Here is an 18,215-nt window from a genome sequence, read left to right as displayed (position 1 = left end):
AAGTTCGATGCCATTGAGATGAGTTGAGAATGAATTGCTGACAAGATGCTGGATAATTCTGATGTACATCTTGTTCTTTTAGTATTGTTTCTTTGGAAATCAGCTTTTTGAGGCTTGAAATTCTTCTTTGATTTCTTGTATGCTCCACCAACTATACCTCATATAGTTCCATTTTAGCTGTCTGTGATTCTGTAATGTGTAATATAATTTTTTATGTTTAGTTGATGCTGTAATGTTGCTATTTTCTTTTTGTGGAATTGGATCAGTTATGAGTTTTGAAGATTTCTTGAAGAGATTGGAATAAATGTGAGCACTGCACACAATACAGTGGAGTAAAAGCTGAAAATTTGAATTTGAGTACTGATGTCCTGTGTTACTTATAGAAGTTCATTGTTAGTGGAAACAGAATGTTGTTGTTAATATTAGAATTATGATTATTATCTTTCCTCTTATAAAGATGAAAACCTGTCCTGTAGAATAGTATAATAATCACACATTTCTTATGAGTTCAGAATGTCTTTGTGGATCTTTTGGATTTTATTTCATACAGAAAAGAGAGATGGTGAAGTTTAAAAGGGAAAGACTAGTGTTGACAAACACAAAAATAATTCTTACATACACACTGGTAGCAGGGGCCGTGGAGGGGGGGGACTGTGCTGTTTCTTTGGTTACAGTGTCTCGAGCAATTACAGGATGGGCATCAGTGCAAAAGGGTGCAGGGGAAATGCAGGACGAGAACAGACATAGCAAGAGGTGGTATTGTAAATTGTAGCTGTGTTGGGAGAAAAACCAGAGCACCAAGTGCTAAGTGCTAATAGAAAGCACTGAAGCTCAATAGTGAAAGATAATGTAAGCAGTTGAAACCAGAGATAAGTACAGCAAAACGTTTTACAAAGGATCGAGAGAGAGAGAGAGAGAGTGAGTGAGAGAGTATTGTCTCAAATGTGAGACTGGACTCCTGATTACCTGTCAAAAAAGGTCACAGTTCATTGTAATTGATGGAAAGTTGAAGAGTGAAACAGAAATGATATCTGGCATTGCACAAGGAAGTATTAAGAGCCCGCTGCTGCTCCTAATCCATATAAATACTTTAGGAGACAATCCAAGAGGCCTTCTTAAATTGTTTGCAGACAGTGCTTTTATTTACCATCTAATAAAGTCACCAGATGATCAAAACAAATTGCAAAATGATTTAGACAAGATGTCTGTATGGTGTGAAATGTGGCAAGCCAGGAGATATCTCCTTTTTACAGGCATAGTGCAGCAACTATGTGCGGCATGGACTCAACAAGTTGTTGGAAGTCTGTTGCAGAAATGTTGAGCCATGCTGCCTCTGTAGCCATTCATAATTGTAAAAGTGTTGCCAGTGCAGGATTTTGTGTATGAACTGTCCTCTCAATTGTGTCACATAGAAGTTTGATGGGATCCATGTCGGGGATCTGAGTGCCCAAATCATTCACTCGAATTATCTACAATGATCTGACATGGCACATCGCCATCCATAATAATTCCAATGCAGTTTGGCAACGTGAAGCCCATGAATGGCTACAAATGGTCTCCAACTAGCCAAACATAATATTTTCCAGTCAATTATCGGTTCATTTGGACCAGAGGACCCAGTCCATTCCATGTAGACACAGCCCACACCATTATGGGGCCAGCACCGGCTTGCACAGTGCCTTGTTGGCAACCTGGGTACATGGCTTTGTGGGTTCTGCATCATACTCAAACCCTACCATCAGCTCTTACCAACTGAAACTGGGACACCTGTGACTAGGCCGCAGTTTACCCATCATCTAGGGTCAAACCGATATGGTTACAAGCCTAGGAGAGGCGCCGCAGGAAATGATCCACTGTCAGCAAAGGCACGTAAGTCAGTTATATGCCGCCGTAGCCCATTAACACCAGATTTCGCCATACTGCCCTAACTGATATGTTTGTCGTACATCTCACATTGATTTCTGCAGTTATTTCATGTGTTTTTGCTTGTCTGTAAGCATTTACAACTCAACACACGTGTCACTGCTCTCTGTTGTTAAGTGAAGGCCATCAGGAACTGCATTACCCGTGGTGAGAGGTAATGCCAAAAATTTGGCATTCTCAGCACACTCTTTGACACTGTGGATTTTGGAATATTGAATCCCCTAATGAGTTCTTTAATAGAATGTCCCATGGACTTAGATCCAATTCTTCCTCAATCCTCATCCGAAGTTTGTGAATTCCCATTGTGCATCCATAATCACATTGGAAACATTTTGATAAATCATACAAATATGAAGACTGCGAATTCAACTAAATACTTATGGATTACAATTATGAATAATTGAAACTGGAATGATCACGTGGTTAATATTGTGGAGGAAGTGAACTAAAGACTGCATTTTACTGGCAGAGCCTGGAGAAGATGCAAGAAGTCTACTAAAGAGATTGCTTACACTGCGCATGTCCATCCTCTTCTGGAGTACTGCTGTTTGATAAGGGGTCTGCATTAGATGGGACAGACGGAGGATGTTGAAACAGTTCAAAGAAGGCAGTTTTTTGTACTATTGTGAAATAGAAGGGAGAGTGTGTCACAGATATGATAAATGAGTTGGGATGATATTTATTAGAACAAAGACTTTTTTTTTTTTTTGTTGCAAGATCTTTCCACAAAATTTCAATCGCCAACCTTCTCTTGCGAATGTGAAAATATCTTTTTGGTGCCCCTTATATAGAGAGAGATGGTCCTGAGTATTGTAATAAAATAAGAGAAAACAGAGCTCACACAAAAAGATTCGCATGTATTGCTTGAAAGTGGAACAGTAGAGAAATAGCTACAAGGTGGTTTAATGAACTGTCTGCCACGCACTTAATAGTGAATTCATCTGACATGTGCTCCTATGACTTGGCAATCCAACAGGCCAACCGATGAATATTCTTATTTACTTTTTTTTTTATCACTGATTTCTGTGTGCAATCACAAAGATGTATGTCAGCCTTTTTATATCCAATACACCTGTTATCACGCAGCTCATAATGTACATCAGTTTCTATCTATATACGTTCTACATTCCTACTGGGTAATATTAATTTAGTAACATCTCTAAAATGAGGCCAAGGTCTTTTGGTCAAGGAACGCTAAATGCAAATGGATGAAGAGACACAGAATAGACCTGATCCTGTATTATACTATCAGTAATTGATGTGCATCAATCAGTTTAACATGGTTATTAAGCAGAATAAAGAGTCAATAATTATTTGTAACTATAAATATCGTATTGTGTTACTCTTATTTTAAGAAAGAGACATTGAACTGGAGGGGGAATTTTTGTTTTAAAAAATTTTTTTTTCTGCTGTTTGTAATGTTCCTATACAAACACATCATACCTTGACACTTCATAACTAATCACCAAAACATGAGAAAGAAATTAGTTGCTGAGTACAAGATTAACTAAAATTATTATCCAGTTTCATAAAGTGTTATGCTGTATTTTATGACCATTTTAAAAAATGTTCCAATTTTGTAAGGTTGAGCACAACTGAGAAGCCCATTTTGATGATGTGTAGCAGGTGCCCACTCTGATGAGTAGTGTGACTGGGAATTACTAAATTCACCCGTTGCAGTAAAAACTGTTAGTTTATTAATTTTGAACTAAACTCAGTACCGTGACAAAAAATAAAAACACCGACAGCCGTCCTTATGATTTTATTTTATTTTGTCGCTACCAGTTTCGATGCTTCATTGCATCATCTTCAGGCTGTTTTCATGCTGTACAGGTTGATACGATCCCCATGCATAACCCATCAGTTACCAGCATTACTGGATTCGCAGATAATGTGTCAGCACTCCAACCATCAACATTATCTGCGAATCCAGTAGTGCTGGCAACTGATCGGTGATGCGTGGGGATCGTATCAACCTGTACCACATCAAAACAGCCTGAAGATGATGCAGTGAAGCATCGAAACTGGTAGTGACAAAGTAAAATAAAATCATAAGGACGGCTGTAGATGTTTTTATTTTTTGTCACGATAGTAAACGGCCGTTGTCCCAGAGATGTCCTGCTAAAAGGATGGATGTACAAAAACATAAACACGGTACAGCTTCATAGGATCACAGTCCACACTTGAGCACAACTGAGAAGCCCATTTTGATTATGTGTAGCAGGTGCCCACTATGGCAAGATATGTGGTAATTGGAAGTGGTGATGAGATGGGAGGAGCCATGGTAACAGGAGCACTGTACCACGAGGCTGTGGGCTCATGGACTGTCAAGACACAGGTCTGTTTGTGGGAGTAGTTGACTGACGTCCAGTGGCTGATGATGCCAGCGAAGGCACAAGATGGCGCCATCTTGTGGATAGGAGAAGTGGCTGGCATAGTGGTTTGAAGTATACACTCGTGACGGCTATCATTCAGCCTGGAGCCCAGGGCAGAATGCACTGCTGAGGGACTGATTGGCGACCTAAGTACCAGTTAGTGGAGGAATACAGGTGCAGCGACACATGGACATATTATGGCACGGACACAAGTAGGTGCCTGTGACTGCAGTGCTGATTACTGCGGCCTGAATGCCACGTAACAGCATGGCTTGCACCCCCGGCTCTGTGGTGGCTGCCAGAGTCTTTGGGGTAAACAGTCCATTTAATCTACTATTGACAAACAACCTCCCCCCCTTCGGGGTAAAGCAGGGGCGTACCTCTGTGCATGCGATGGTGAAGTGCAACAAACCAGCCCTGCATATACATTTTAAACAGTGAAAAGAAAATATAGGAGAGGTAGAGCTGACCAGGAGTTTCCACGAAGTGTCAACCCAAGGCCTGGAAGAATGCGTGACAGAATTGGATTGCACGGTGGGATTGGTGATACCAGCAGGGAGGACAACAGTGGCTAGGGGTGGTGCTGAGAGGGCCGACTGTGACAAGGCTGGTGGTAACTGCAGAAGTGGCTGCACAGACGGCCACGGTGGTGCCAGCGGAGATGTTTGGGCCAGCCGCAGAGGCAATTGTGGTGAGGGCAGGCCGTGATAGGGCCCGAGGCGACTGGAGGGGCAGCAGTAATCAGCCTGGTGACGACTGAACCGTAGCTAAAGGGGTGACAATGAGAAGTCAGTTTTGTTGTGCGCAAGGGCTGGGATGCCAGAGAATTCTGAACAATAAACAGAGTGCTGCACAGTATGATAACAATGCAACAGACTCGACAGAAGCTGGACCGGCATGTTGTACATATCTCCTGAGCACTCTGTCTGGAAGCTGGTCTTTATCGAGCCCTCTCGGACACTGAGAGAGTGACTGTAGATCGTGAGTAATCAGAGAGAGATTCTGCAGCAGGCCCAGAATTGCCTGACACTGGAATGGAAGTGCCTTAGGCAATGACAGCTCCTGCAATTGAATAGACATGGTACACAGAAAGAGGAGAAATACACCTTAGAACTACTGGAAACAATACAGACCAACAACATCGTGCAAGGGTATGACCATTAGAAAACACACAAATGGAGTGTCTGAACTGTGCTGAAGAGAGAACGTTGCCCATTACTTGCTTCTACTGAGAAATGTATACAGTAACTGCAAAATGAACTCCTATTGAAAGCAAGACAACCACACAAATGAACACACATATGTAACCCAAAATGGAACAGTCCATGTCCTATACACAATTGGTCACTCGCACTGAGGTAGATTCAAATGCAAACTGTCTCAACACAATAACATGAAGCTGAACTGGCACATAAACAAAAATGCGTTTGTTGGGAAAAAACAAGAAGAATTGAGAAAGAATGAAGTCAAGCTCCAGCAGAAATGAAGAAAGACACATCACTGAAACATATGTGAAGCAGCAGCCTCATCATCCCTGTTGTGTCTGGGCAGTGCCACACTCGGGAAGAGGGCTGGCTGTGGCAGCATCGGGACTACATGTGCAGGAGATTGGCAGCTAGAGGTAAATGAGAGCTGTAGCTGCAGCTGGAGCTGCAGTCGGCAAACCTTTACCAGATGCTTGAGTTTGTGAATTGTGAACAGGCCACATATAGAAAATCCACATGATCCAAGAGTTTCACACCTGGGAGAGTCGGCCTCATCGCCAATGGTATATCACTTAGCTGAGTGGTGCAACTTTGAGAGGTTGAATTCACCTGTTGAAATACAACTCTACTTGTTTCTTTTATTAACCTGCAACTAAACACATCGCAGCATCAGAGAATGACAGTCCATACTTGAGTACAGCTGAAAAGCACAGCTTGACGATGTGTAGCTGGAGCCCACAGTGGCACAATGATTGTCAGAAGTGGTGATGAGTTGGGAGAAACCGTGGATGATTGGTGGCACTGTATCTTGAAGCCGTGAGCTCCTGTGCTGTCGAGATGCAGCTCAAAGTGTAGGAGTGGCTGATGAATCTCGAGCGGCTGATGATCCTGGCAAAGGTGCGAGGAACTTCAGCAGTGCAGATGTGATGATCCAAAATGTAAGTTGCTGTTAGCCTGGAGCAGTAATGGCTGTCTAGGGACTGAGAGGTAACCTAAGTACCCATCAGCAGAGAAATAAAGATGTTGCTTCACATGGACTGTGTGTACTCAAATAGGTGCCAGCGACTGCAGCACTGATTATCACGACCGGTACCGACGTATCATTGTGGCTTGCAGCCGCAGATACTGTGGCAGTTGTCGGAATCTTGCCAGTGAACAGCCCAGTGAATGTTCTGTTGACAAACAACCTTTCGAGGTGAAGGATTGACCAAAATACAGGTTCTCTGTCCTGCATATACATTCTCAAACATTAAAAAGAAAATATACTATATAAAGTGCTCAACCAAGCCGCATAACAACCTGTGACTCTACAACTGAGATACTGAGATATTACCAAATTAGAATCCTCCCCCCCCCCTCCCCCCCCTCCCCCCCCCCCTCTCTCCACTTCTTTCCCCAAAAAATGAATCGTGAACTAGTATTTTCATTTAAAAAAAAAAAAGACTGGAAGACTGTTGTGGACAGTTTCATGAAATAGCAACTCAAATAAAAGAAAATGGTAATAAAAAGAAATTTGAGGAAGATGAAGATTTACACATGTGCTTTCTTAGACGGGACAGCTGCCTATGACAGCATCTGACAGGACAATTACTCAGTATCATCAGTGTCCTTCCCTATTAGAAATTGCTATGCTAACTGACAACCTGTTGAGCAGCATTTTCTTTAAACTGTTCTTGGAGTAATCTAATTCTCTTTGAATAGAAACTAAGTGAACCTGCATCGGAAGAATCTCGATTGGCATGTCTCGTGTTGAACTATTAGTTTGACCTCCCATAAACAAATTCCAAGAATCTCATCTTTGTCAATGTTTTCTTCCTAAAGCTGAAAAAGGTAGCTAAATGGAGAACATTAAAATTTCTGTGCAAAACCTTTTCTATCTTTTCCCAGCATTGTGTGGAATTTAGCAGATGACATTTGTCTAGAATATAAATTATGAATTCTGCTTTGGACTTTAATAAATTCAACTATTGCCAATGTTAGTTACCGATCCTGAATTTTTGTGAGTTATATGGTCCCTCTGTACCCTGCTGTCCCCTTTCAGTGCTTTGCATTGTGATACATCATGATGATATTCTATGTACTGTGTGAACACACCATTGTTTGACAAGATGCTACCATGGTACCATGTAACAATTGATCGCCAAAGTAAATCAACCTTAAATGATGCCCCACAATCATTTTTGGATGAGACATAAACTTTTGTTGGCTGGATCTGTCTGCATTTCTGATCTAACAGCTGAAGACCATTAAAATGTCGGAGTTTCTAGTAGTATTCTTACCTTAAGGTTTGACAGCTGTGATGTCTGTTTCAGCCTTTCATCAAATATAAGGCACAGGAACCTCACTGAACCATTAATGTGGAGAATGACGTTATTAAAAAAAACAAGTGTTACACTAAGGTTACTACAGACATGGCTAAAATGGGCAAATACTGTTTTTTTTCTGTAGAAAATGTATAAACATTTCTTTCCATTCCTCCACTCTTGGAAATAATAGTTATAATTGAGAAGTTGCAGTTTTGAAACTGTAGGAAGATCTATAAATTATAAAATTATCAATAAACAAAAAATTTTTCTCTGGACCCTTCACCATATCATTTACACAGTGTGTAGATACAGCTGGAGGCTACCAGTCTCTTTCACCAAATTTTGTGAGAGTATGTCCCCTGTTCAATTAGAGATTACCTACTATAAAAGGAAGATTTTAAAGCAAATATGCAAACTTTCACAGCGGCTGTAAACCTGGCTGTGTGTACTATATAGTACCAGAGGTGTGTCAGAATAAGAAAAAAAAAGGGGGGGTTGGGTGGGAATTTAAGGAGATGGGACATACATAAACTGACTAGACCAGAGGTTGTAAAGAGTTTCAGGGAGAGCATGAGGGAACAACTTACACGAATGGGGGAAAGAAATACAGTAGAAGAAGAATGGTTAGCTTTGAGGGATGAAATAGTGAAGGCAGCAGAGGATAAAGTAGGTAAAAAGACGAGGGCTACTAGAAATCCTTGGGTAACAGAAGAGATATTGAATCTATTTGATGAAAGGAGAAAATACAAAAAATCAGTAAATGAAGTAGGCAAAAAGGAGCACAAACGTCTCAAAAATGAGAGCGACAGGAAGTGCAAAATGGCTAGGCACACATGGCTAGAGGACAAATGTGAGGATGTAGAGGCATATATCACTAGGGGGGGTAAGATACATACTGCCTACAGGAAAATTAGAGAGACCTTTGGAGAAAAGAGAGCCACTTGTATGAATATCAAGAGCTCAGTTGGAAACCCAGTTCTAAGCAAAGAAGGGTAAGCAGAAAGGAGGGTGGAGTATACAGAGGGTTTGTACAAGTGTGATGTACTTGAGGATAATATTATGGAAATGGAAGAGGATACAGATGAAGATGAAATTGGAGAAATGATACTGCTTGAAGAGTTTGATAGAGCACTGAAAGACCTGAGTTGAAACCCTGGAGTAGACAACATTCCATTAGAACTACTGATGGCCTTGGGAGAGCCAGTCCTGACAAAACTCTACCGTCTGGTGGGCAAGATATATGAGACAGGCGAAATACCCTCAGGCTTCAAGAAGAATATAATAATTCCAATCCCAAAGAAAGCAGGTGTTGACAGACGTGAAAATTACCGAACTATCAGTTTAATAAGTCACAGCTGCAAAATACTAACGCGAATTCTTTACAGACGAGTGGAAAAACTAGTAGAAGCTGACCTTGGGGAAGATCAGTTTGGATTCTGTAGAAATATTGGAACACGTGCGGCAATACTGACCCTACGACTTACCTTAGAAGCTAGATTAAGGAAAGGCAAACCTACATTCCTAGCATTTGTAGACTTAGAGAAAGCTTTTGACAATGTTGACTGGACTACTCTCTTTCGAGTGGAAAAACTAGTAGAAGCTGACCTTGGGGAAGATCAGTTTGGATTCTGTAGAAATATTGGAACACGTGCGGCAATACTGACCCTACGACTTACCTTAGAAGCTAGATTAAGGAAAGGCAAACCTACATTCCTAGCATTTGTAGACTTAGAGAAAGCTTTTGACAATGTTGACTGGACTACTCTCTTTCAAATTCTGAAGGTGGCATGGGTAAAATACAGGAAGCTAAAGGCTATTTACAATTTGTACAGAAACCAGATGGCAGTTATAAGAGTCGAGGGGCATGAAAGGGAAGCAGTGGTTGGGAAGGGAGTGAGACATGGTTGTAGTCTATCCCTGATGTTGTTCAATGTGTATATTGAGCAAGCAGTGAAGGAAACAAAAGAAAAATTCGGAGTAGGTATTAAAATCCATGGAGAAGAAATAAAAACTTTGAGGTTCGCCGATGACAATGTCATTCTGTCATAGACAGCAAAGGACTTGGAAGAGCAGTTCAATGGAATGGATAGCGTCTTGAAAGGTGGATATAAGATGAACATCAACAAAAGCAAAATGAGGCTAATGGAATGTAGTCTAATTAAGTCGGGTAATCCTGAGGGAATTAGATTAGGAAATGAGACACTTAAAGTAGTAAAGGAGTTTTGCTATTTGGGGAGCAAAATAACTGACGATGGTCGAAGTAGAGAGGATATAAAAAGTAAACTGGCAATGGCAAGGAAAGTGTTTCTGAAGAAGAGAAATTTGTTAACATCGAGTATAGATTTAAGTGTCAGGAAGTCGTTTCTGAAAGTATTTGTATGGAGTGTAGCCATGTATGGAAGTGAAACATGGACGATAAATAGTTTAGACAAGAAGAGAATAGAAGCTTTTGAAATGTGGTGCTACAGAAGAATGCTGAAGATTAGTTGTTTAGATCGCATAACTAATGAGGAGGTATAGAATAGATTGGGGAGAAGAGGAGTTTGTGGCACAACTTGACTAGAAGAAGGGATCAGTTGGTAGGACATGTTCTGAGGCATCAAGGGATCACAAATTTAGTACTGGAGGGCAGCGTGGAGGGTAACAATCGTAGAGGGAAACCAAGTGATGAATACACTAAGCAGATTCAGAAGGATGTAGGTTGCAGTAGTTACTGGGAGATCAAGCAGCTTGCATAGGATAGAGTAGGATGGAGAGCTGCATCAAACCAGTCTCAGGACTGAAGACCACAACAACAGCAATTGTGTGGGGAAGCTTCCTGTGTGAGTACCTCCTGTTTGATTAAATTATCAAATATTTTATTTTTGGAACTCATTTAAGATGCAATTTTATTTACATGCAGTAGTTTCCTGTGTAACTTGTGAGAGTGACACTGAAATAATTGGTAGTAGACGTGCTATTGTACATTGTGTCTTTGGTTTTTGTAAGGGTGCCAATTGGCTGTCCTTCATGAATCGGGAGTGTAGTCTCTGTGACCAGCTTGACTTAAAAATGCAAAGGCAAATCTCTCGTTATAAGAACATCCTGTCCAGAGACTGTTTATATACGTAGCTTAAGGTGAAGCTCAAACATTCCCCTCCCCCCCCCCCTACCTGCCCCTGTTACTTAGACCTATCAAATAACAGATTTCTGCTCTACTTAAGTCCATGGCCATTTTCAGCAAGAGAAGTGTGGACAGATGCCAGATTTTTGAGAATTGACCTTGCAGCCTGCCCTACTGCACATAAACATACCAATACAGTACCAGTTTGGACAAGAAGAGAGTAGAAGCTTTCAAAATGTGGTGCTACAGAAGAATGCTGAAGATTAGATGGGTAGCTCACATAACTAATGAGGAGGTATTGAATAGAATTGGGGGAAGAGGAGTTTGTGGCACAACTTGACAAGAAGAAGTGACCGGTTGGTAGGACATGTTCTGAGGTATCAAGGGATCACAAATTTAGCATTGGAGGGCAGCGTGGAGGGTAAAAATTGTGGAGGGAGACCAAGAGATGAACACAATAAGCAGATTCAGAAGGATGTAGGTTGCAGTAAGTACTGGGAGATGAAGAAGCTTGTACAGGATAAGGTAGCATGGAGAGCTGCATCAAACCAGTCTCAGGACTGATGACCACAACAACAACAACAACAACAACCACCAGTTTGAGGCAAGCCAGAGCATGTTACGGATATTTAATAGTAGCATTCATACGAGAAGTGATCTGTTAAGAAATTTCAAAAGTATTTCCCTATTTACCACTATTCTCCTTGCAATTGGAAGTGACAGATACCTGTGGGTTCTTAAAGCTTCCAGTACTGTTGTACCTTCAGTTCACTTTTATTTCTCGCATTACCAGCCAAAGTCGAGAACTAAAAATGTAAACGTTAAATGTATTCACACAAATCTGATCGTTAGCCCAAAAGTGTTCCAAGTATTAGCAAATCACTATAGGAAGACACTATCCCTATTAAGACAAACAGTATTTTTTTCATTGTTCCAACGCAGTATGAAGAATTTTCAGGAAATTCGACTATAGTCACACACTAATCTTCTATAATTAATAAAACTGATCTTTTTCAGAATATGTGCTTTTGAACGCTTTGTGGATAATGTCAGGATCTTATCATTGTGGAATGTTTTTATTTGAATGTTTACCTAGCAGGTATAGCAAAAATAGTGTTAGATATTCATCTTTTATGTATATCGTTCTTTGATATAAAGTTATTATTCTGTTTGAAATATAGCAGTGAGATGAAAATATATCACAGATCCCACTGTCAGACAGACTGTACCCAGTAATTGGAAGAAAGCACAGGTCACACCAGTCTCTACAAGAATTTGCAGAAGTGATCGAAAAAACTATTGGCACATGAAATGGCTGCCACCTCCAGGCCAACCAGCATAGATTCCATAAACATCACTCATGGGAAAACCCAACACCTCCTCCCGTATCAACCTGAAACAATGCAGAAAGGCGATTATATAGATGCAGTATTCCTTGACTTTAAAAAAGCATTTGACTGAATACCACACCAACACTTACTAATGAAACTATGGTCATGTGAGGGATATCAAATGAAATTTGCTACTCAATTGAGTATCTTCTCAGTAGAGAGGATGCAGCATGTTATCTTTGAGTCATTGAAAAAAGCTCTTGCTTGAATTTCAAAGCGAAAATATTGACAGTTTGGTCTAATTCCCCACAAATGTAAAATTCTGAACTTCACAAAACGCAGAAACATAGTATCCTATAACTTGAATATTCACAAATCACAGTTGGACTCGGGCAAGTTATACAAAAGCTTAGGTCTAACAATTTGTGGGAATATGAAGTTGAATGATCACGTTGGCTGCTCCATAAGTAAAGCAGGTTCATTCGTAGGATCTGAGAAAATGCAATAAGTCTATGGAGTGCTACTAAACACTCATGTGACCCATCCTAGAATACTGCTCAAATATGTGGGACCAATACAAATAGGACCAACAGAGAATATTGATCATACTCAAAGAAGGGTAGCATGAATGGTCCCAAGTATGTCGGCCCTGTGGAGAGAGACCTGGAAATGCCGAAAAATCTAAACTAGGAGACACTTGAAGATAGATGCATACTATCCTGAGAAAGCCTACTTAAAAAGTTAATACAGAACATCCAGAGGCATTTAAGTTGTCAATTTTCCTCCACTTTGTAATCTCCCCCCTCCTTGCTACTTCCATGTATTGTCCACATTGAGCAGTAAGCAAAGTCTCGTATGAAGATCTGAGTTGAGTGAAGATTACAGTAAACTTTCTAGTTTACTCAGCTTTTCATGTTGAGTTGGCTCCAGTTCTTCTTGTCTAGGGATCTGATTCTTGAAGCTGAAAAAGTAAAATCAGCACATCAGGTCCCCACAGTTGGATTGAACAAAATAAATTTCAGGAGTGTTGTTGCAGAGTTTTTGTTTTTATATAAATATATTTTAGTACATCATACAGTCTTTTGATTTTTCACATTAACGAAGCCGAAATTACACTGTTTGCACAAAAATACGCCTGATCACATCAGAGGCATGCGTAAGACTCTCACACTCTGCAGAAATAACGATGTTCCAAAGGGTTTACAATTTTTCTTAACAAATGGGTTTCTACTAGTTTCTGTTACATTATTAATTTCGATTATTATTTCATAAACGAATCCAGAAATAAACGTAGTGAACAGTACAGGATTGTGTAATTAATAACAGAAATTTTGAGTGTATGAGTAATTTGCAATTTCAAATGTTTCTGAAAAAAATAATTTTAACTGTACATTCAGAACTAATACTTATCGATTATAACATCGAAACTAAAATATTTTATAAAGTAATTCCTTTTCATTAATTTTAGCTTGAAATATAACATACTTTCTCTAAAATTATATGAAAGTTTACAGAAAAGTAACTGAGATAATACTGACCTCTCCAAAATTTGAAAAGTAATACTTGTATCAACAATTACTGTTGAGGAAAAGTAATGCTAGAGGAGGCTATCCCATTGCAGCTTCATACACAAACGGAATACACTTTCTTGAACAGAGGTCTGACTTCGGTATATTTCAACACACTAGGAAGATTTCTTCCAACTTAAACAATATACACAGTTCCTGATGGCTTCTCTGGGCATTTATTTTAATGTGAAAATTCTTGTTGTTTAGACATTCTGGTACCCAGAATGCTATTCCTCCTAATTTTAAAGTGTGTGTCATTGTCAGCGTCATGTGTAGTGAATTACTCTAGTGAAAAAACTAGAATATTTTTCTCTGAGTAACTGGATTTTCCATTGTTTGATTAACTGGAGTAACTGTAGCAGATAAATCTTGTTTAATTTTCTAGGTGAATGGTAAGAGTGAAATCTATGAGCTCCTATGCATTCTGGATTTTAATAATGTTCGTAAACGGATGTCAGTAATACTTAGAAAAAATGGACAATTAAGGCTGTACTGCAAAGGAGCTGACAATGTGATCTATGAGCGATTAAAAGATGGTGACATCGATATAAAAACAAAAACGCAAGAACATTTAAACGTAAGTTGTTACTATACTACTCTCTGTTAACCAGTTTCCAATGCATTGAATCGTTTCCAATAGGTTTGGTTGTTATTTAGACAAAGGTTTTTAAATGAGATGATGATTGTAACTCCTATTTGTTTTCACACTCATAGCAACAATAAAATTGTTTTAGTGCACTCTTAATTCATATTTCACTTTTTATGTTTAAAGTTTTTGGTTTCTGTTGTTACAGAAATATACTCATTACAGAAAAAAATGAAAAATTTAAATTTTTGTTTTTGGTGCCTATACAAGTTAGGAAAATATATAGAATTTATTGCCTTCTGTACAGAAATGGTATTATCTCGTAGACATGTAGCATTTGATAAGACTGATTGTCAGAAATGATAAGAGATGTGAAACGAATGGCACGCACTTCAGGCCTGCAAGAAGGATGAAGAAATTGCGTCAGACAAAAAGTCATTCAGTAATTGTTATGAGGTTGTCATGTTACAAGACATGATTAATAATAAGATAAACACAGTTGTTAGGAGTGATAAATTGTTTATTTTGGATGACTGTACAGTTACTACTGCCTGTCAAATGCAAATTTGCAGTGGTTATGATGCATTGGTTTTGATATCTCATGTTTGTATCACCCCTTTTACTGTTTGTGCTGCGTGTGCTTCTTGGCAAAACGAACATTTTTTCTGTCTCTATCACACTGAGATTTCAGTCCAGTAGTAATTGTCATTATGAATGAGGAAGATTGATATAAACAGTATGCAATTCTGAGACAGTTTACTGTTATGCACAATTGGCTGTGAAGTATTTTCCTGAGTTGGGAAAAATAGTGCTGCTGTCGTTCATATTCTTATGACTGGCATGACACTTCTCATTAATTGTGTGTGTACATCTTTTAAGTTGTGACACTGAATCAAAACAGAGATTCCCTAATTTATAATGGTACATACATGTGACTTCCTGCAAGCACTTGTGAGGCTGTAGCACATTCCAACATGTCCATATGATGGTAATATTTCAAAACGAGATAAATCAGACTGACCAGTTACTGACGGGAAGAAACTGGTCTGTGTTATGTCATTTAATATGTGGTTTCTGACATCGTATAGTTATCAATTGTGGCTCATTATTCTGTGTAGGATAATGTTGATGCTCATTAAATAATTATGAAAAATCCACCTCGATTGCACAAACTACCTGGTGTTTACCTAGGTTTCAGTGTGGGTAACCATGCCTTCTTCAGAACAAATATAAAACAGCTTCCCTAAATAGGCATAGCCAAATGCTAAAATCAACACCTACAGCGGCAAGACCCCATGGAAATTTTTACAAATACACGGTACATATGTGTACCAAGTCAATAATGTTACTTATCTCCAATGCTGAAAGCTCTTTATGCTCATCAGATGCCTGTTGTAATATTATTTTTGTTTGTAAGGGATTTCTGCAATGTAATTACATGCTTAAATTAATGGGGCTTTGTATAAAAGAGGTTCAGTGAAATTTCATATAAATTATTTTTGCATGCTATATCTACATGAGAACTGCAGTGAGTGTAAAGAAAAATGGGTTGATATTAGTGTCAGTATGAAGTGTTCAGCATTGAGCTATGGTGAATGTAGTATCTGAAGAATTTGATTGACTATTTAATTAATTAATTCACTTTCTGTGGATGTTATATACATTAGCCACTGTAACATTTCATTTTAAAGTGAAAACCTTGTAATAATGTAGAATACCACTTTCAGAAATTTGCAGGAGAGGGCCTGCGTACTTTGTGCCTTGCTATTCGTGACCTGGATGAGGTGTTTTTCAACAATTGGAAACAACGTCACCAGGAAGCAGCTGTGTCTATGGATAATCGGGATGAAAAATTAGATGCAATTTATGAAGAAATTGAGAAAGGCATGACTTTATTAGGTAAATATTGGTCTCGGAGCTGTTTTGTATTTGAAAGATAGCGTATGTATCTCATGATAATGCAAACTCTTTGACAGAAATAAGAAACAAAAATGAGGAAAGGGAACCACTTACATTCAATGAATAGACATATAACAAATTTAGGGAGGGTACTGGTCTGGTTTAGTCTGTGTAGCTGTGTTACCTCTACTGCTAGATAGAGAGAGAGAGAGAGAGAGAGAGAGAGAGAGAGAGAGAGAGAGAGAGAGAGAGAGAGAGAGAGAGAGAGAGAGAGAGTGGGGGGGGGGGGGGAGGGGATGTTAAATTATCAGGTGTGTCTAGGTGCCACCCTTCAGTCTTCTGCAGGTGAGATTCCCTTCCTGTTTTTTATTTTTTTGCTTACAAGGGAACCTCCCCATCGCACCCTCCTCAGATTTAGTTATAAGTGGGCACAGTGGATAGGCCTTGAAAAACGGAACACAGATCAATCGAGAAAACAGGAAGAAGTTGTGTGGAACTATGAAAAAAAATAAGCAAAATATACAAACTGAGTAGTCCATGTGCAAGATAAGCAACATCAAGGACAGTTTAAGCTCACGAGCGCTGTGGTCCCGTGGTTAGCATGAGCAGCTGCGGAACGAGAGGTCCTTGGTTCAAGTCTTCCTTCGAGTGAATATTTTGTTTACTTTATTTTCGCAAAGTTATGATCTGTCCATTTGTTTATTGATGTCTCTGTTCACTGCAATAAGTTTAGTGTCTGTGTTTTGCGACCGCACCGCAAAACTGTGCAATTAGTAGACGAAAGGATGTGCCTCTCCAATGGGAACCGAAAACATTTGATCGTAAGGTCATAGGTCAACCGATTCCTCCACAGGAGACCATGTCTGATATATTCTATACGACACTGGTGATGGCATGTGCATCACATGATAGGAATATGTCGTCGGCCCACCTAACTTGTACACTTGGCGAATGGGTAAAAAGATTCTTCTACCTTGCTCAATTTAGGTTTTCTTGTGGATGTGATAATCACTCCCAAAAAAGTGATGAAAACATTACGGACGGACAGATAATAATTGTCTGAAAATAAAAAATTAAACTTTTCATTCGAGGGAAGACTTGAACCAAGGACCTCTCGATCCACAGCTGCTCATGCTAACCACCGGACCACGGCGCTTCTGAACTAACATTTCCCTTGATGTTGCTATCTTGCACATGGACTACTCAGTTTGTATATTTTGCTTATTTTTTTCATAGTTCCACACAACTTCTTCCTGTTTTCTCGATTGATCTGTGTTCCATTTTTCAAGGCCTATCCACTGTGCCAACTTATAACTAAATCTGAGGGGGATGTGATGGGGAGGCTCCCTTGTTAGATATTTTTAATGCCTCTGTCTGTAAAACTTTGATGGCAATTCAGATGTGGAAGTAATCCCCAATTTGGTAATACAACAATTTCTGGTTTTGATGTCTACAGGAGCGACAGCTATTGAAGACAAACTTCAAGATGGAGTTCCACAAACTATTGCCAATTTGGGACTGGCTGGTATAAAGATTTGGGTGTTGACAGGTGATAAACAAGGTAATGTATCAGTTGGAGATTTTATATTATTGTAATTGTAACAGAACTGGATTTTACAAATGTGTTGATGAGATAGATGACACAGAGGTTAAGGCAATGGATTTGTATTTGGAAGGAGAAGGTTCAAACTGCTTTATAACCATTCTGAGTTAGGTTTTCCAGGGTTTGTCAAAGTCACTCAAGGGAAACAGTAGGATTGATCCTTCTGAAAAGGACGCAGGAAATGGCTTTCTTTATGCTTGTCCAAACCAAGCTTCTGCTCTGTCTCTCTTGCCTCCTCTATTGGCAGAAAATTAAACTGTAATATTTTTTAATTTTTTCTTCCACTTACTACAGACACATTTCTAATGGTATTGCA

At 39.4% G+C, this 18,215-nt stretch overlaps 1 protein-coding gene across 2 annotated transcripts in view; it reads left to right on the top strand.

The window, feature by feature from the left end:
- Nucleotides 1-18,215, top strand: part of LOC126094491 (phospholipid-transporting ATPase ID) — a 530,930-nt gene that overhangs the window by 419,377 nt on the left and 93,338 nt on the right. For both annotated transcript variants that reach the window (XM_049908899.1, XM_049908898.1), the window contains exons 12-14: nt 14,197-14,388; nt 16,125-16,296; nt 17,753-17,857. In XM_049908899.1, the coding sequence (XP_049764856.1) occupies nt 14,197-14,388; nt 16,125-16,296; nt 17,753-17,857 (469 nt within the window). The remainder of the gene's footprint in view (nt 1-14,196; nt 14,389-16,124; nt 16,297-17,752; nt 17,858-18,215) is intronic.

The sequence above is a fragment of the Schistocerca cancellata genome, chromosome 8, assembly GCF_023864275.1.
Source record: "Schistocerca cancellata isolate TAMUIC-IGC-003103 chromosome 8, iqSchCanc2.1, whole genome shotgun sequence".
Lineage (NCBI taxonomy): Eukaryota > Metazoa > Arthropoda > Insecta > Orthoptera > Acrididae > Schistocerca > Schistocerca cancellata.
Note: the sequence above shows the minus strand (reverse complement) of the source record. Positions and strands in the feature narration are given on the sequence as shown.